Here is a 19,717-nt window from a genome sequence, read left to right as displayed (position 1 = left end):
TTCCTTCTTATACATATTTAGTGACTTGGTCTCTACAGCCTTCTGTGGTAGAGAATTCCATAGGTTCACCACACACTGAGTGAAGAAGCTTCTCCACATCTCAGTTCGAAAGTCTACCCTGTATCCTGAGACTGTGACCCCGTGTTCATAAGACATAGATAGGCTGGTGGAATAGTTGGATGAAATTAAATGCAGAGAAGTGTGAAGTAGGAAGAACAAGGCAATAGAAAATAAAGGGTACAATTCTAAATGGCTTCAAAAATAGAGGGACTTGGGGGTATATGTATGTACAAATCTCTGGAGTTGACTGGCAGGCTGAGAAAGCGACTAAAAATACATTCAGGATCTTATAAATAGAGGTATTGGGAATAAAAGCAAAGAATTGATGATGGACCTTTATAAAATACTGATTCAGCCACAACTGGAGTACAGTGTCCAAATCTGTCAAATAATGTTGTGTTTTTCTGATGTGGCACTGGGAGAGGGTGACAAAGGAACCGAGATAATTACAATTCTTCAAGCTCCAGAGAGATCCAGTCATTGTGTAACTGTGTATGGTTCTCAGCTGGGGGGCAATGCCACTGCTAGCAACCTAGTTTAATATTTAATACATCAATCCTGCAGTGAAACCCAACAGTCAGATCACAACCTTTCATATCACCTTACACCAAAATATTTTTCTCAATGTGCTCGTTTTGCTCTTAAGGTTGAACCTGATGTTAACATCGGTGAGTTGTCAGGAGTTCCTGTGGTGTCAGAACCTGATCAGCATTAACAGAATGCACCAACTATCTGAACCTGTGGTGGATTCCAGACAGAAGAGGATTGAATCAGACAAGTTTATTCATTCAGCAAACAGGAAACATCTCCTGTAAAATAAATATATATTAAAATAATTTATTCAAACACTAAATTTTGTGCAGTTTTGATTTAATCTGTTTAGATGTGGAATATCACAGAGAAAGATCAATTTTTCATCAGATAGACAAACTCTCCCCCCACCCCCCACCTTAAACCAGCTTATATTTCACCCCTCTCCTAACTTCACTCAGTTCTGCTGAAGGGTCATGAGGACTCGAAACGTCAACTCTTTTCTTCTCCGCCGAGGCTGCCAGACCTGCTGAGTTTTTCCAGTTAATTCTGTTTTTGTAATAAATCGCTGATCTCTTCTCAGTGAAAAGCAGATATTCCCCAAATTCACAATGTAAATAAAATGGACAAGCTGTTACTTGCTAATCCTTTGGCAATGTTTAACGCCAATAAAAAATGTTGACAAAACTTCGGAATTGGTTCAGTGCATGTTAAATCCGGTTAAAACCACCCTTTTAACTAACCGATTTCCTGCTGATAAATTCCTGCTCCTATCCCACTGAATCTGTACTTCATTCTGCCCAAAGTCGAGCCCTGCTTCGTTTTCTTTTGGATGATATTTTGCACCCATGGATCGTAAGTTAAAATGTGCCTTGGGTCCTATTTCAGGGATGACAAATGATTTAGAAGCAAGAATTCGACTGTCTTTATCCTTCTTATGCAAAAATGATCCTGTCTATTCTCTTTGTGTTGCTGATATGATGACAGCACCTCAGTCTGTTCATAACCAGTTTATTAAGGACCAGAGAGCCCTGCTGGAGGTACATTTGTTTGTTTCCTATAGTTTATTTTATGTCAGTAAAATTATGAATAATTATTACCTATCTACCCAGATCTGCAGAAACAGTTACCGAAGAGTGTTGTTAACTCTGGAACTATAAATAGGGACTTGTCGTGGCTCGGCGGTAGCAATCTTACTGCAGGCAGGAGATATGTGAACACATAATCCACGCTGATATTTCCAGTGCCGTTTTTCATGTTAAACTGAGACCCAATCTGCCTTCTCAGGCGGATCTAAAAAGTCCCATGTCAGTACTTTGAAGAGAAGTAGAGGAGTTATGGCCGTTATTTATCCCTCAGTCAATATCACTAAACCAAATTACCTCGTCATTTTCACATTATTGTTCGTGGTTTCTTGCTGTACACAAATTAACTGGTCTGTTTTCTACATTACAACAGTGACTGCACTTCAAAAGGACCTCATTGGATGTAAAGCACTTTGGGTCACCCTGAAGTTGTAAAAGGCACTATAGAAATGCAAGGGTTTTTTGTCTGTTTTTAAGTGTTTTTCACTAACAGATGTTGACTCACCTGTAATGTTTGTGCAGCATTTTCTGCTTTGGTTTTATACCCTCTCCACCCATGCTACTTTTAGAGAGCAGGTAAGAACCTTCATTTATATAGCAACTTATCCTCTGGACATCCCAAGCACTTTCCAACCAATGAATTACTTTTCATGTGAGGTCACTTTTTCCAGGCAAGCATTTTAAAAAGAAAACTAACCACAGCAAGATTGTGGGAATAAATGTGATAAATGAGCAGTTCATTTGGTGGTGTCTGTTTTGGGTGAGTGAGGGAGGAATGTTTTCCCTGCCCTTTGAATAGTGCTACAAGATCCTTTACTTTCAATTGAACAGCCAAAGAAGTGATTAGGAGAATAAAAAGAGGTGAATTAAGAGGAGAGTGGGTTGGTATCTTAGGTGAAGGGGAATGTGAACAGGCAAGTCAGAGGAATGGAAAGTTTGGTGAATTGGGGAGTGGGCAAGGATTGTAGAGTTGGATGATATGGGTTGACGTTCTGGGAGATTTAAAGGACAAAATTTTACATTTGAAGTGTTGGGAGACTGAGATCCGAGGTAGGTCAACAAGACTAGTAATGATGGTCGAGTAGCAGAGTTTAGGACAAATTGGATTTTATGGAGGGTGGAGGATGGGAAGCGAGCGAGATAATCAATGGAGTAATAGAGTCTGAAATATATCCTCCAGGAAAGTAACTTGTGTACTTTTGGTCTCTATTTTAGAATTTAAGGAGGCTGGAGTACCAAAAAATAACCAGAATGAGGCAGCTCAATGAAGAAAGACAGCATTTTGCTCTTCTGATGAAAAGAAAGCTGGCTCCCAGGATCAACAGATGGGCTTCCCCTCCACAATGCCCTCCCAAAACACCCCTAAGAGCCATTTACTCCAGGGGAAACTTATCTTCTCCCACTGGAAACAAAGGCACAAAGACAAAGCATCTGGCTGAGTGCCCATCTGATGCCAGATCAGAGATTGACAGCACCAAATCTAAACTCTTAAAGGTAAGTGTGAATCTAACTAGAAACTGGCGTTGAACTGGAGTTTCAAGCAGCTTTATTATTCTTCACCCCCTTTTTTCAATTGATCTGGCTTTTCCTTTCCACCTACAAATCCTCCCCCAGTTGGGATGGCAACTATTTCAGAGGCTTTTGTAACTTGTTAACAGCTGTGGATCTTCAATCCTTCTATTACTGTGCAAATAGCTAGTGTCCATTCAACCAGTTTTTCAGTAGTCGGGTGGATTTCAACAAACAATCCACTTTTCTCTCGGGCTTTGTGCAGTTAGACAACAGAAACAGCCTCAGTTCTGATTAAAATATGGAGTTTATTAAGATTCCATATTCTAAATATCCACAGGAGAAATTCTAGAAATTATATTGGGACAGAATGAGATTTTATTTTTTTATTCTTCATTCTCGGGATGAAGACATTGCTGACAAGGCTGGCATATGTTGCCAATCCCTGGTTGCCAAGAAGGTCAAGAATGCAAAAAGAAACAGCCACATTTCTCGGTCTGATAGCTAACTACAATTACTGTCAATCAGAATGGGAAAAATAAGAAACGTCAGTTCTTAAGATGAGTTTGTGAAATGCAAAGTACATTATACTCTGTAAAGTTGTACTCTGGCTAGTACTGAATAATTCACAATGGAAACCTTTTTTTATTTCAGGTATCACATTCTCACATGACTGCAACAGTGCCCAAGATCATCTGCACCTGCTCACGTGAAAAGCTTCTGAAGAGAGCGAGTTCTGTCCCCAATCTCCAGTCTGCCATCTCTGATTTTGATCTTTAACACTGGAAGACTTTTTGTTGGGAGGAAAAATGCTCCCTTTTTGCTTCATGTAAAATACACAAAAAAAGGTAATTAATTGAAAAGTTGTTGGCTTCTCATATTTCTGATGTTAGTGCAGAAATTCAAAGGGTTAATAAAGTGCAAAGGACATATTGTCTGGGCTCTATTTCTGTGACACTAAGGCAGTGTTGTTCAATACATTATCCAGTAGTCACATGTGGCTAATAGGGAATCCAGATGTGACTAACTGCATTTCTGGTGTGATTAAAAAACGAGTAATAAACATTGCACCTGTGAGCTCACCCATATTCACAGAGAAGGAAGCTGAATTTTAATCTTTTTGTACATTTGTTGGTAAAATGGTGACTGAATGATGTGAAATGTTTAAATGAATACACATAAAGTACATTTAGCTGTATTGTAAGATATTTCCTCCAAACATTAGTACATGAGCTAAAACAGTGTCTCTGTAGCAACAGCTGTGGTTGTCAGTGGTTTCTACTGGACAAACACTGATCTAAAATCTGGGCTAATCCAACAGTTTTCACCATTGGAGACATCAAACTAAAGTCACGGGATGAAAACTCCATGTTTGTTTAATAACTAACCGGATAGTTTAGTCGTAATGGAAGTTTAGAACCAGTTTCTTTCTGCACCCTGGTTCAATTCCTGGTCTGCTCGCTCTTTCTGTTCTCAGGGAGCCCGGTCAGGAGCAGCCATTCCCAACTCTTTCCTATTGTTTTCCTCCCTCTTCCTGTACCAGACAATATTCCCTGGCAAAAACAGAATTACCTGGAAAAACTCAGCAGGTCTGGCAGCATCGGTGGAGAAGAAAAGAGTCGACGTTTCGAATCCACATGACCCTTCAACAGAACTGAGTGGATTCCCTGGGTCAGATTTGAAGGTGTACAGAGAGTTTTTTTTTTAAATGTATTCTTTCATGGGATGTGGGCATCACACATAATCATTGGTGGGCATTAGCCTAGGCCTCTGGATTACTAGTCCAGTGACATTACCACTACACCATTGTCTCCCCCACATTGCCTCCCTTGGGAAGGTCCTCCCTCACCTATGGTACATCTCATGAATGGTGAATTATGGCTGTTAAATCATCTCCCAATTAATGGAACAACATTCAGCACCTGGACCCAGACTTTGAATAAAGTCTACATGGTCTCTTCAGATCCCAACACCAGGGAACAGAAATTTCCCAAAGCTAAACAAATGGAACCAGGTTCAATTTCCCACATCTCACTTTGCTGGTTTCAGCTGGACAGGGGAATGGACACTAGTCACTTAACATCTAACTGATGCACAACTTCAGCAGGTTCATAGGAGTGGGATTCCTGCTCCCTCTCTGCTGTGTAGGACAAGGGGAAAATCTAAAACCAATCTGTGGAAAGGAGCTGAAACAGGGAACAAAAGTAATTCTGAATCATGGAGTGGGAACAAGGGATTTCTAATACTAGTAACATTTTTTTTCCAGCGCACTATTAGCACTGTGTGTTTATTTTCTAACCAACGTTAGGATTTACAAAAAGTAACGACAAATTGGTCAAAGAAACTTGCAAAAAATGTCTCCAGATCTGTGAATATTTTAACCACACAATAAAGAGTTTAACACTTTGTTGCAGTCTGAACTCCTCGTGCCGTTATATTGGCTGCATAAGTAATAAGTGGGAACATTCGGGATCTGGATTTGTAGCACTGATTCAGTGAACACCTGAGGCATGTAAAAGTGAGAGATTCCAATGGAAAATGGGCTGATGGAATGATTCTTGTTCCCTGGTGTCAGCTTGTCAAGTAGTTCAGTGTTGGGAGTTTGGGCTTCTTCTTCTTGGTTTTCAAAATAGGCGGCAGAGCAATTCTGAAAGCAGTCCTGAATTTAAAACAAAAAATAAAATCATCATCACCCAATCATAGCAAATCATAATGAATAAACATTCAAAAAGACCTGAGCAGGTGAACTTTGTACTCACTCGCATGTGGTGCAAATGGGACTAAAGTTGCAAAATACTGATAATGAAAAAGAGGAATGAATTAAAAACTGGCCATTCAATTTAAATAAGACACAATTAGCTGTATTGAAACTCACTTGACAGGCAGACAGAACACACATAACCGATTTCAATCAGATTGCGGTGACAGAAGCAGGCCGCTCGATAATCCACGTGAACTGGAGGGGGAAGGACCAGCTGGGATCTCTGCTCAGGATCTGGTAAAAACACCCACTGGAAGATAAAACATACAGTTAGAAGATTAAATTTTTAAAACCCACAAGAACTTACAATATAGCCTGTTGAGAGCTGAGAAAAATGAAGCTTTCACTGCTTTGATAGATTTTTGTTAAGTAGACTATCAAAGGCTATGGAGCAATACCAGGTAAATGAGGTGGAGACACAGGTGAGCCATGATCAAAATGAATGAATGTTCAGGCTTGAGAGGCTGAAAGGCCGCCTTCTGCTCTTATGTTCACTCAAAAAATGATCCAGAGATACAACCGAGGGGAGAGGAAAAAAAAAAGACTTGCATTTATATAGCGCCTTTCGCAACCACTGGATGTCTCAAAGCACTTTACAGCCAATTTTACTTTTGATGTTGTAGGAAATGTGACAGCCAATTTGAACACAATAAGCTTCCACAAATCGCAATGTGATAACAACATAAAGCTTCATTTGGGATTTTCATCAGGACAATCAACAATCCTCAACTTTGAATCAACTGGCTCAAACATAATACCCAGACTCTGAACCATTCTATTACCTCCCCAGCCCTGATGGCTCTCAGTAAGTGCAATGTGGGTTTGGAGGATATTTTGTCAGGTTTATTGAATTAAAATTCACAACTTGCTGTGGTGGGATTTGAACTCCCAATCTCCGGGTTACTAATCCAGGACTTTCACCATGACTTTGGGATCCATCATCGGGATCCACCCAGAATGGCAGTCTGACAGCTGCTAAATTGAACTGCCCCACAAGGAGGAGTGGAGGCAAAGGATGCTGAAGTGGGAAATCACAAATGCATGGACGTGAGGAAGAACAACAGATTCTTGCAATTTACATATTTTATTTCCAATGTTGGGAGTCTTGAATAGCAAAAAGCTCCCACTTGTCCTATCCACTCACCCATCCATGCAAACAACTGCCAAACAAATCAGTAAGAAGCAAGTTCTGTTTTTAAGTAATTGTAACTTACCAGTAAATATTGAGAGAGTGACAGCATCTGTGGTATTTTTAAATATAACCCTCCGGTTATATCAGAAGCCTATAGACAAAAACAGCACAATAATGTTTAATGAAAGGTTTGAAAACCCTACACAACCAAGTTACTACATTATTATATCCCAGGTTGACCTGCAGCAGATTATATTCCAGATTTCAGTATCCAGGGTTTTATGGGCCCATGTAAGTCATACTAGGAGGAGATGGGAGGGGTCACCCATTGGACACAAGTATCCGCTGGACTTCAATCAAAATTCTGAGCCTGAGCTCATGTCTCCACTCATTGGGGCAGGTTTCATCCCACGACCTTCTGACTCAAAGATAGGAATAGTACCACTGAGCCAAAGGTCACCACACCTGAAGCTGGTGACATCCAGGATTCCCAAGGCAGTGGAGATCCACCATCAATGATTCCTGTGAACCAATGTCAATCTCCACCTGCCTTTCAAGAGTAAGACTCTCCGAGAAACAGCAGCATTAAACAGAGTGATGTGGGGTTGGTTAACTCAGTTGGCTAGATGGCTCGAGTGTGGAGCAGAATAAGGTCAACAGTGCAGGTTCAATCCCTGTATCGGCTGTGGTAGTTCATGGAGGCCTGCCTCCCTACTTGCCCCATGCTTGATCTGGGGTAGTGCCCCTCAAGCTATTTGATTCTCTCAAATGGGGAGACATGCCTAGGGTCCTTTGTGACTTATGGATAATTATCCAAACAGAGCAGAGCAGCACAGGGAGAACACAGGGCTCTGTTTGAAAATTCAGCATTGCACGGCAAACAAAAGAGTACTAGAACTGCTCTGTTGTTACCACTGGATCAGTCAACTAGTTATTGTTGACAGAAACGAGGAAAGGTATTTTCCCATGGTCTACATAAATGAAATGACTACTTAGTGTTTAGGTCATGGTTTGAAGCAGAAAGTTTTCAGTCTAGAGATGTACATAATTACTTACTTGCTGCAGTAACCCAGATTCAGAGTCCAAAACACACGCATCAATCAGAATATTCTGAAAAAGAGAAAGTAACCAGATATTTCATATTTAAAATTATAGGAATATACACTAACCTAAACCTCCACTCCCTTCATCACTGGTAGACAGTGCAGGAATGTGTACTGTCTACTGAGCGCAGCAACTTGCCAAGGCTCATTTGACAGCACCTTCCAAATCCACAACCTCTACCACTTAGAAGGACAAAGGCAGCAGGCAAATGGGAATACCACCACCTGCAAGTTCCCTTCCAAGCCACACAACATCCTGACTTGGACACCACATGGACTTGAACGGTTCAAGAAGGCGGCACAGCATCACCTTCTCAAAAGAAAATTAGGGATGGGCAATAAAAGCTGGGTAAGGTTATTAACCTAAAAGAGAAAGTGACTGCAGCACTGAGCTAGTGTCTAAGACTTATTAGGATGTCATCCGAACCTCCCTTTGGCTAAAGAATGCTCTCAATAGTTTGAGATACCAAATTTACATCAAAACAGGTCAGTTATATAAATAAAGGAGAACAGCATGATGTAATTTCTATTCACGGACTGGTGTGCATCATATTATTGGGACCCAGAAGAAGACCACACCTAAAACAGTAAGTTATTCATTGTTTACAGGGGCTTTCTGATATAATTAACAAAGTTTCTGCAACTAAAAACGGAATTCAAATTTACTTTAAAAAGGCATAATAACAGCTTGTGTTTCCAACTGCATTAACTACAATGAAACAGAGCTTTCAAACTCTGGGCAAAGGGAATTAGGGATGGGCAATAAAAGCCTGTGATGCCCAAATCCCATGAATGACTGGATGTGTAAACACACCAAGCACTGTGGCACCGGTCCGCACAGATCAGTAACTTTCTAAAGTTGGATTCCCTGTCCGAGCAGAGGGAGTTTATGGGCAGAATTTTACGGCCCTGTTTCGGCAAGAGCAGGGCCGTAAATGCGGTGAGCCGCTCACCAATCCATTGACTTTGGCAGGACCGCAAAATCCTGCTGGCGTATAACTCCACCCCATGTTTGAGCTTCATCACTAACAACTTTCTTCTGCTTCCCCACCCACAACAGGAGTGGAGAAAAAAAAATCACCAGAAGTTTGATCAATTTTTGCAAGTAACAAGAACAAACTTGATCTATTTAATTGGTGTCAGCCACAGTTCAGTGGACAACAATCTCGTCTCAGAGTCAGAACACTGTAAGTTTGAGCCCCACTCCTGATAATTGAGTACATGGCCCAGGCTGACACTACAGTGTTGGACTAATGGAAAGGCTGCTTTTTGGCTAAGACATTAAACCAAGGCCTTGTCTGCCCTCTCAGACGAAAGTTAAAGATCCCTCAGCACTATCCGAGGAAAAGTAAGGACATTCTCCCCATTGTCTGAGCCAATATATATTTCCCTTAATCAACATCACTAAAACAGATTATCTGGTCATTATCACATGGCTGTCTGTGGGAGCTTGTTCTGTGCCAATTGTTTGTCACGTTTCCTGCATTAGAACAGTGACTGCACTTCACTGGTTGCAAAACACTTCAAGAAGTCCTGAGAATGTGAAAGGTGCTATACAAATGGAAATTCTTTCTTTTTACTCTCCACCTTTAAAAATATATAGAATTTTAGATTTCTTTCTCTGTACAGCCCAATATTTATTCATGTTTAATACTCTGAATAAAGATGCAGATAATCTACCTGTTTCTGTGCTGCAAAGATAACATTCATAAAATTCATATATTGAGCAGCAGAATCCTCAGCAGCTTTAATAACCTGTGGGAAAATAAAACAAATGATTATAAACTGAACTGATACCAATACTGTACATTGTACTAATAGGTGGTAAAGGTTTAGATACAGCAAACAAATATGACAGGTTTGTTGGAGGGTGTGTAGGTTCTTGAAAGGTTTTTATTCTCCACCTCCCTCCCCAAACCTCCATTCATTCTGTTTCCAGACAGTCTGGCTCCAGGACTTCAGACAACCACCTTAGGGCTGGATGCTCTTGGATGTGCTGTGACAATCACACATCAATCTCTCACCCTCTCACTCCCCTGCCAGCAGCAGCACTTACTCCACCCCTTACAGAAAATTATGTGACAAACTTTTAACAAAGGAGCTACAGAAGACTTACCAATATTCTGGATTTCAGCTCATGCCCGGCTGTATTTTATGAAAAAAGAAAGAAAACCTTCCTTGTAACAAGTCTTAAGCTGTAATTTACAAAACAAACTCAAAACTGTTTGTAGATCTGGGCACCATCAACCCCATCATTACACCTTACACTTCTCATTTAGAACATTAAAACTAACCTATAATATTTGATAAAACTTGCATATGAAATGTCACGGGATCAGGGGGAAGCCATTCAGCTCCTTGAACCTGTTCTGCCATTCAATGGCATCCTGGCTAATCTGTATCTTAACTCCAGTCACCCTCCTTGGTTCTGTAATTGTTCATATCCTTATCCAACAAAAATCAATAGATTTTAGTTTTGAAATTTTCAGTTGACCCCCCCACCCCCAGCCTCATTTTGGGGGAAGAGAATTCCAGATTTCCATTATCCATTGTGTGAAGAAGTGCTTCTTGTCATCACCCCTGGACAGTCTAAGCTCTAACTTTAAGATTATGCTTCATTGTTCTGGACTCCTCCAACAGAGGAAATAGTTTATCAAATCCTTTCAAACATTCTGAACAGTTTGTAGGTCTCCAGGTGCAGAATTATGGTAACTCCCATTTAGTGGTTGTGAATTTGAACACCAGTCTTAGCAGTCATTCAAATCCAGGTACAGATACCTTGGATTGTCTTAGCTATTTTTGGGAGCATTTTATAATTCACCACCTCCTCCATTAGGGGAAAAGGGTAAAGTGTTTTAGACCGATATCATAAAGTAGACAAGATTCGTTAATTCAATGAAAAAATAATAATTTATCTAAATCTGCACTCGAGCTTTTGCTGGTCATGATTTGCCAAGAATAGTAATACTTAGAGATCAGTAAACACAGATACCTTCTAACTCTTTATTCACCTTGTGAATATCTTATTTCAGAAGTGTTAAGAAAAAATATCAACAGTTGCAGGACAATGAGGAAGAGGTTGGAAATATTATTTGGGATAATAGAGAATTAAAAAGCTATTGTTCAATAAATTAACCTAGAAAACTGATTCACTTTCAGCACAGACCTCACTAGAAACAGGGTAAATATCCAAATATGATTAGTTGTCAGAGGGATTTCTTCGAGGATTCTGAGAAAAGATTGACTTCCATTAGTATGATCCTGTTAACAGGTTTCAACTTTATATCTAAAATACATACACAATAAAAAAGACCATTTACACTTTTCCATCAATGTTTTGTCAACTAACAAAGACCTAGCTCTTTTTGTTAATGTTAAGAGATAAAGTGGCAATGTATCTAATAGAGGGATATCATCAAATATTCCTGCTGTTCAGTATTTACACAATGGCTTGTATTGAAAAAAACACACCTGTCTACAATCTTGCTGTAAATATCAATCAACAACTTTTTCCCACATGGATAATGCTAATGACACCCTGTAAATTATAAGTGGCTAACTAGTGAAAACCTGTAAATTACAGGTACATTTTATACAGGTAACTAATGAAAAGATGTAAATTATGAATGGGCATAATTAAAATTTTGCAAAGTTGACCACATTGTAATGAACGCAAGAATTTTTTGAAGTCATTCCTGGTGCAAGGATACAACAAAGTGCTTTTGCCAATGATCCTGCCAGCAAGGTTTCTGTCATTTGGGCTCTCACTTCAGCTGCAATACACAAAAGGAAAATGTCACACACCATCCATGTCCCAAAACCTGGGCAGAAGGAAGTCCCAAACATTCTACATGTTATCACATAGTGAAGGGTGAAGTGCAGCAAGACACTTACTCTTTGCCATTAAATCTCTGATCTCCTCGGTGATGATGTCATTTCCTATGGCCAGAAGTTCATATTTACCATCCTTACTACCAGAAAAGGTAGATTCAGCAGAATTAATATCACCACTTTCTGCAAAGCTTCCCAATTTCCAGTATTTACCCGGATACAGGAAACGGCTGCAGGAGCAAAAAGAATAAAACATTGCAGCATGTTAGTATTGCGCTCCTGGAGAAGCCAGTCATGAGCTATACAAACATGACTGTCTGCTAAGCTGCTAGATGTAGGAGAGAACTTGCACTGATCCTTACCTTTCCTGACTGTGACTTGCTATAATGGCCAGTCTGTTATTGCGGCTCATGACTAAGTGTGAGTTTCCCATCACCATCACTGCATCCATACATTTCGATAGGGTGAACTGTAAATCAACATGTGAAACCCTTCTGTATAAATTGTGTAAACACACCATTTAAAGACAGAAAATGTTCAGAGAATGCTAAAAAGACTTATCACCTGTTAGTTAGTGCACTGGGCGTGGACTCTCCTGATTTAGGGTTGGATTTAGTTCCGCAGTGCATGTTATCAAATACTCCAAGCTCCAGTCTCTCCCACCCGCAACAAGTGAATTAAAATTCCAGCTCCTTATCCCATGAAAATGTAAACAAGTGCTGGCACAAGGTATAAAACCAAATAACACATCAGCGACTGGAAGAGATTTGTTTCTTCAGGGAAACACTAAAGCTTTTTGTGTGCCAATTTTTGCCTGGGCATCAGCTCCTGCTGTGGTACAGTTTCAGGCACCCTCCACACAACCTTGACATTCCCTCGCAGCAGCCTGTGTCACCAGAATGATACTGGGAATAAAAGGGTTGGGTCATTGGGGGTAGGTTGCACAGATGAGGCCTGTATTCCCTTGAATATAGAGGATTAAAGGGTGGTCTAATTAAGGTATTTAAGGTGATTTAAAGATTTGACAGTGTTTCAGCAGCCGAAGTGAATATTGAGGAGGGATTGAAGGGTTTGCAATGCTGACTGCAGCCTTTTCCACCAGTGTCAGCGCCAAAGGCTCCCTCTCGAAGAAAACGGCAATGAAAACGTCCAGGAGGGCAACAAAAAGCACAGGTGGAGCAGGAAGGAGAGCTACAGCATCTCCATCTACAAGGTGCTGAAGCAGGTCCACCCCGACACCAGCATCTCCCCCAAGGCCATGAGTGTCATCAACTCGTCATCAGCGACACCTTCGAGCGGGTGGCCGGCGAGGCTTCCCGCCTGGTCCATTACACCAGGCGGCAGGACCATCTCCTCCCGGGAGACCCAGAACACCGTCCGCCTCCTGCTACCAGTGGGAACTGGCCAAACACACCGTCTCCGAGGGCACCAAGGCAGTCACCAAGTACACCAGCTCCAACTAGAGCTCCTGCCATTAAAGAATAAACAAAAAGCTCTTCTAAGAGCCATTTCACAAAAAGAAAAGACTATTTTTTCTTATGGGGAGCAGGAGTCCAGAACAAAAGGGCAGAACCTTAAAATGAGAGCCAGGCAATCAGGGGTGATGTCAGGAAGCACTTCTTCACACAAAGGGGAGTGGGAATCTGGAACCCTCTCCCGCAAAAGCTGTGGTTGCCAAGGGTCAGTTGAAAGTTTCAAAACTCAGCTTAGTGATTTTTGTTAGATGAGGGTAGTGACACAGGCTTGTGGGACTAAATGGCTTACCCTTTTTCCTATGTTTAATCACAGGAGACATCACACAACATCTGCTTCCAGATGGGATTACTAGGCAGCCATCAGAAGCAGGAAAACCTGTTGATTTTGTAGGACCCTCACCAGCTGAGATTAATTTAACCGCAACCTCCAGTGAGGCAATGCCTGTGGAGCTGAAACACATCTCAAAACAGAAAAAGTAATCATCAGGAGGTTGACCAGAAGCTTAGTCGAAGAAATGGAACTTAAGGAGGCAAATTTAAATGTGGTACAAAATGAGGAAGACTGTGTTTGAGAGAGAGGGGTGTTAGTGTTTGGAAATGGAACCCTTCTCATCTCAATTGCCAATGTCCACATTAAATCCTCCCAGATCAGATACAGCAAAGCCAGGTTTAGAACAAAGTTTCTCTCCTTACCTGGGATTCCTTCAGGATCTGCTGGCCCCACCAAATAGGATTGACGTCCACCACTATGACAAGCAGGCTAATGTCCTCATCTGTATTGTAAAAGAAAGAGGAAAATGTGAGCATTAATCTGTTGCTCCTGTGGATTATTTCAAGTCTTATGAAGGCAACAGTAGCTCTTCAATTTAGGTGCTTCAGTGATGTTACTGAGATACTAACATTAAGAGAAGTGAACGCCAATGCATGACTAAAAGGGTGTTTGCAGGCGAAATAGGTATTTCCCTATTTCCAGGTGTGCCCTGTACACAAAAAGGTCAAATCCAACCCGGCCAATTACCGCCCCATCAGTCTACTCTCGATCATCAGTAGCGTAACGGAAGGGGTCATCAACAGTGCTATCAAGCCGCGCTTGCTCAGCAATAACCTGCTCACTGACGCCCAGTTTGGGTTCCGCCAGGGCCACTCAGCTCCTGACCTCATTACAGCCTTGGTTCAAACATGGACAAAAGAGCTGAACTCCCGAGGTGAAGTGAGGTGAGAGTGACTGCCCTTGAACTCAAGGCAGCATTTGACCGAGTGTGGCATCAAGGAGCCCTAGAAAAACTGGAGTCAATGGGAATCAGGGGAAAGACTATCCGCTGGCTGGAGTATTACCAAGCACAAAGGAAGATGGTTGTGGTTGTTGGAGGTCAGTCATCGCAGCTCCAGGACATCACTACAGGAGTTCCTCAGGGTAGTGTCCTCGGCCCAACCATCTTCAGCTGCTTCATCAATGACCTTCCTTCCATCATAAGGTCAGAAGTGGGGATGTTCGCTGATGATTGCACAATGTTCAGCACCATTCGCGACTCCTCAGGTACTGAAGCAGTCCATGTCCAAATGCAGCAAGACCTGAACAATATCCAGGCTGGACCACACAAGTGGCAAGTAACATTCACACCTCACGAGTGCCAGGCAATGACCATCTCCAACAAGAGAGAATCCGACCATCGCCCCTTGATGTTCAATGGCATTACCAGCACTGAATCCCCCACTATCAATATCCTGGGGGTTACCATTGACCAGAAACTGAACTGGACTAGCCATATAAATACTGTGGCTACAAGAGCAGGTCAGGGGCTAGGAATCGTGCAACGAGTAACTCACCTCCTGACTCCCCAAAGCCTGTCCACCATCTACAAGACACAAGTCAGGAGTGTGATGGAATATTCTCCACTTGCCTGGATGAGTGCAGCTCCCACAACACTGAAGAGGCTGGACTTCATCCAGGATAAAGCAGCCCACTTGATTGGCGCCAGATCCACAAATATTCACTCCCTCCACCACCGACGCACAGTAGCAGCAGTGTGTACCATCTACAAGATGCACTGCAGGAATTCACCAAGGCTCCTCAGACAGCACCTTGCAAACCCACGGCCACTACCATCTAGAAGGACAAAGGCAGCAGATAGATGGGAACACCACCACCTGGAAGTTCCCCTCCAAGCCATTCACCATCCAGACTTAGAAATATATCACCGTTCCTTCACTGTCACTGGGTCAAAATCCTGGAACTCCCTTCCTAACAGCACTGTGGGTGTACCTACACCACATGGACTGCAGCGGTTCAAGAAGGCAGCTCACCACAACCTTCTCAAGGGCAACTAGGGATGGGCAATAAAAAATGCTGGCCCAGCCAGCGAAGCCCACATCCCATGAATGAAAAAAAAAATCCCTCACTCTTCCATTACTGTCAAACCAGGATATCAACCCTGGTTCAATGAAAAGTGCAGGAAAGCATGCCAGGAGCAGCACCAGGCTGGTCCCCATCATCACAGATGCCAGCCTTCAGCCTATTCGATTCACTCCACATAATATCAAGAAAAGGCAGAAGGCACTGGATACTGCAAAGGCTATGGGCCCTGACAATATTCCGACAATAGTACTGAAGACTTATGCTCCAAAACTTGCAGCACTCCCAGCCAAGCTGTTCCAGTACAGCTACAACACTGGCATCTACCTGGCAAGGTCAAAAATTGCCCACGTAATTCCTGTACACAAAAAGTAGGACAAATCCAACCCAGCCAATTACCGCCTCATTAGTCTACTCTCGATCATCAGTAAAGTGATGGAAGGGGTCAATAACAGTGCTATGAAGCGGCACTTGCTTAGCAATAACCTGCTCACTGACGCTCAGTTTGGGTTCCACCAGGGTCACTCAGCTTCTGACCTCATTATAGACTTGGTTCAAAAATGGACAAAAGAGCTGAACTCCCGAGGTGAGGTGAAAGTGACTGCCCTTGACATCAAGTCCATATTTGGCCGAATGTGGCACCAAGGAGCCCTAGTAAAACTGGAGTCAATGGGAATCGGGAGAAAACTCTCCGCTGCTTGGAGTCATACCTAGCACAAAGGAAGATGGTTGTGGTTGTTGGAGGTCAATCATCTCAGCTCCAGGACATCACTGCAGGAGTTCCTCAGGGTAGTGTCCTCGGCCCAACATCCTTCAGCTGCTTCATCAATAACCTTCCTTCCATCATAAGGTCAGAAATGGGGATGATCGCTAATGATTGCACAATGTTCAGCACCATTCGCGACTCCTCAGATACTGAAGCAGTCCATGTCCAAATGCAGCAAGACCTGGACAATATCCAGGCTTGGGCTGACAAGTGGCAAGTAACATTCGAGCCAGACAAGTGTCAGGCAATGACCATCTCCAACAGGACAGAATCCAACCATCTCCCCTTGACATTCATTGGCATTACCATCACCGAATCCCCCACAATCAACATCCTGGGAGTTACCATTGACCAGAAACTGACATTGGACCGCCACCACCTGGACGTTCCCCTTCAAGCCACTCACCATTCCTGACTTGGAAATATATCATCGTTCCTTCACTGTTGCTGGGTCAAAATCCTGGAACTCCTTTCCTAACAGCACTGTGGATGTACCTACAACTCATGGACTGCAGCGATTCAAGAAGGCAGCTCACCACCACCTTCTCAAGGGTAATTAGGATTGGGCAATAAATGCTGGCCTGGCCAGCCAGGCACACACCCCATAAATTAATTTTAAAAGAAAAAGGGTCTGGTGACCTGCTAACCCTCGAAGATCTCTGCTTTCCTCCAATTTTGGCTTATTGTGCATCACCCACTCATCGTTCCACCATTGGAGGCCGTGCTTTTAGCTGCTCCTGGGCTCGAGACTCTGGAATTCTGCCCTGAACCTCTCCACATCTCTCTCGTTTCCTTTAAGACTATTCCTCAAAACCTACTTTTGGCTAAGCTGTTGGTCACCTGAACCAAAATCTCCTCCTGTAGTTCAGTTTTATTTTTTGTCTGATAACGCTCCTGTAAAACGCATTGGGATGTTATTCAACATTAAAGGGACCAAATAAATAGAAATTGTTTTATTCTCAATTATGTTGAAATCAGAAAAGACAATCCAAGGCTTCACTTGACAGTGGGCACTGCAGGACAGAGAGTGTCTAACCGATATTAACTACATTATGATTTAAAATTAAGTTTTCTTTAGTTTAAATCAGGTTTTAACCATGTCTCATTGGATAGCACTCTTGAATAAGAAGGTCATGGGTAAAAGTCCCACTCCAGAGCCTTGAGTTCATAATCCAGGCTGACACTCTCAAAGCAGTACTGAGGGAGCGCCGCGCTGTCGGAGGGTCAGCGCCGAGGGAGTGCCGCGCAGTCGGAGGGTCAGTGCCGAGGGAGCGCCGCGCAGTCGGAGGGTCAGCGCCGAGGGAGCGCCGCGCTGTCGGAGGGTCAGCGCCGAGGGAGCGCCGCGCTGTCGGAGGGTCAGCGCCGAGGGAGCGCCGCGCTGTCGGAGGGTCAGCGCCGAGGGAGCGCCGCGCTGTCGGAGGGTCAGCGCCGAGGGAGCGCCGCGCTGTCGGAGGGTCAGCGCCGAGGGAGCGCCGCGCTGTCAGAGGGTCAGCGCCGAGGGGGTGCTGCATTGTTGGAGGGTCAGTACTGAGGGAGTGCTGCACTGTTGGAGGGTCATTACTGAGGGAACACCGCGCTGTCAGAGGGTCAGCGCTAAGGGAGCGCCGCACTGTCAGAGGGTCAGTGCTGAGGGAACGCCGCGCTGTCGGAGGGTCAATGCTGAGGGAGAGCTGCACTGTTGGAGGGTCAATGCTGAGGGAGTGCCACACTGTCGGAAGGTCAGCGCCGAGGGAGCGCCGCGCTGTCGGAGGCGGCGCCGAGGGAGTGCCGCGCTGTCGGAGGGTCAATGCTGTGGGAGTGCCGCGCTGTGGGAGGGTCAATGCTGAGGGAGTGCCGCGCTGTCGGAGGGTCAGCGCCGAGGGAGTGCCGCGCAGTCGGAGGGTCAGCGCCGAGGGAGCGCCGCGCTGTCAGAGGGTCAGCGCCGAGGGAGCGCCGCGCTGTCGGAGGGTCAGCGCCGAGGGAGCGCCGCGCTGTCGGAGGGTCAGCGCCGAGGGAGTGCTGCATTGTTGGAGGGTCAGTACTGAGGGAGTGCTGCACTGTTGGAGGGTCATTACTGAGGGAACACCGCGCTGTCAGAGGGTCAGCGCTAAGGGAGCGCCGCACTGTCAGAGGGTCAGTGCTGAGGGAACGCCGCGCTGTCGGAGGGTCAATGCTGAGGGAGAGCTGCACTGTTGGAGGGTCAATGCTGAGGGAGTGCCGCACTGTCGGAAGGTCAGCGCTGAGGGAGCGCCGCGCTGTCGGAGGCGGCGCCGAGGGAGTGCCGCGCTGTTGGAGGGTCAATGCTGTGGGAGTGCCGCACTGTGGGAGGGTCAATGCTGAGGGAGTGCCGCGCTGTCGGAGGGTCAGTGCTGTGGGAGTGCTGCACTGTGGGAGGGTCAATGCTGAGGGAGTGCTGCACTGTCGGAGGGTCAGTGCTGTGGGAGTGCTGCACTGTGGGAGGGTCAATGCTGAGGGAGTGCTGCACTGTCAGAGGGTCAATGCTGTGGGAGTGCTGCACTGTGGGAGGGTCAATGCTGAGGGAGTGCTGCACTGTGGGAGGGTCAATGCTGAGGGAGTGCTGCACTGTGGGAGGGTCAATGCTGAGGGAGTGCTGCACTGTTGGAGGGTCAATGCTGAGGGAGTGCTGCACTGTTGGAGGGTCAATGCTGAGGGAGTGCCGCGCTGTCGGAGGGTCATTTTTCAGGTCAAAGGCTGAACTGAAGATCCAATGGCACTTTATAAAGAAAAGTAGGGGAGTTCTTCCCAGGGTCCTGAGGCCAATACTTAGCCCTGAACGAACATCACTGAACAAATTGATCATTGTGTGGGATCTTGCTTTGCGCAGTCGGGGGAGAGGAAAGGTGCTATAGAAATGCAAAATGAGCCTTGCGGCGGGTGAGGAGTTTGTTTCAAACTTCACCGAATCCACAGCCGCTTCTTGTTATGTTATTGTCGATGTTTCTGGTTATTTGGTGCCGGGTTCGGGCTCGGGCGCCGGTTACTCACCGTCCGCCATTTCTCCGCCGCGATGGGAATCGGGCGCGGATCCCGCCGGTCACCGCCTCCCCCTGGTGCAGCAGTGAAATGGGTCCGGGTGCGTGCGGAGCCCTCAGGAAAGCGGCCCCCGCGCGC

General features: G+C 44.4%; 2 protein-coding genes across 4 annotated transcripts in view; one reads left to right on the top strand and one right to left on the bottom strand.

The window, feature by feature from the left end:
- Positions 1 to 19,717, top strand: part of eif2b1 (eukaryotic translation initiation factor 2B, subunit 1 alpha) — a 1,065,098-nt gene that overhangs the window by 1,029,940 nt on the left and 15,441 nt on the right. Inside the window, exon 1 of one of the 2 annotated variants that reach the window (XM_078554613.1) lies at positions 19,215 to 19,480. The exons of the other annotated variant lie outside the window; for it this stretch is intronic. Coding sequence (XP_078410739.1) covers positions 19,465 to 19,480 — 16 coding nt within the window. The 5' untranslated portion in view covers positions 19,215 to 19,464. Of the gene's footprint in view, positions 1 to 19,214; positions 19,481 to 19,717 lie in introns of those variants that run through there. 2 annotated transcript variants of the gene reach the window in all.
- gtf2h3 (general transcription factor IIH, polypeptide 3) lies at positions 5,442 to 19,717 on the bottom strand. 2 transcript variants are annotated; one of them, XM_078554610.1, is made up of 13 exons: positions 19,592 to 19,717; positions 14,181 to 14,260; positions 12,375 to 12,481; positions 12,076 to 12,242; positions 11,892 to 11,954; positions 11,174 to 11,203; positions 10,298 to 10,326; positions 9,862 to 9,936; positions 8,135 to 8,188; positions 7,161 to 7,229; positions 6,061 to 6,196; positions 5,945 to 5,981; positions 5,442 to 5,844 (listed from the first exon to the last, which is right to left on the bottom strand). In XM_078554610.1, exons 1-13 carry the CDS (start codon positions 19,599 to 19,601, stop codon positions 5,757 to 5,759), a joined length of 945 nt encoding a protein of 314 aa, XP_078410736.1. In that variant the 5' UTR covers positions 19,602 to 19,717; the 3' UTR covers positions 5,442 to 5,756. The 2 variants fall into 2 exon arrangements, with proteins under 2 accessions (XP_078410736.1, XP_078410737.1); XM_078554611.1 differs by lacking the exon at positions 5,945 to 5,981.

The sequence above is a fragment of the Cetorhinus maximus genome, chromosome 12, assembly GCF_964194155.1.
Source record: "Cetorhinus maximus chromosome 12, sCetMax3.hap1.1, whole genome shotgun sequence".
Lineage (NCBI taxonomy): Eukaryota > Metazoa > Chordata > Chondrichthyes > Lamniformes > Cetorhinidae > Cetorhinus > Cetorhinus maximus.
The sequence above is the reverse complement of the archived record's forward strand: the minus strand, read 5'-3'. Positions and strand labels throughout refer to the sequence as shown.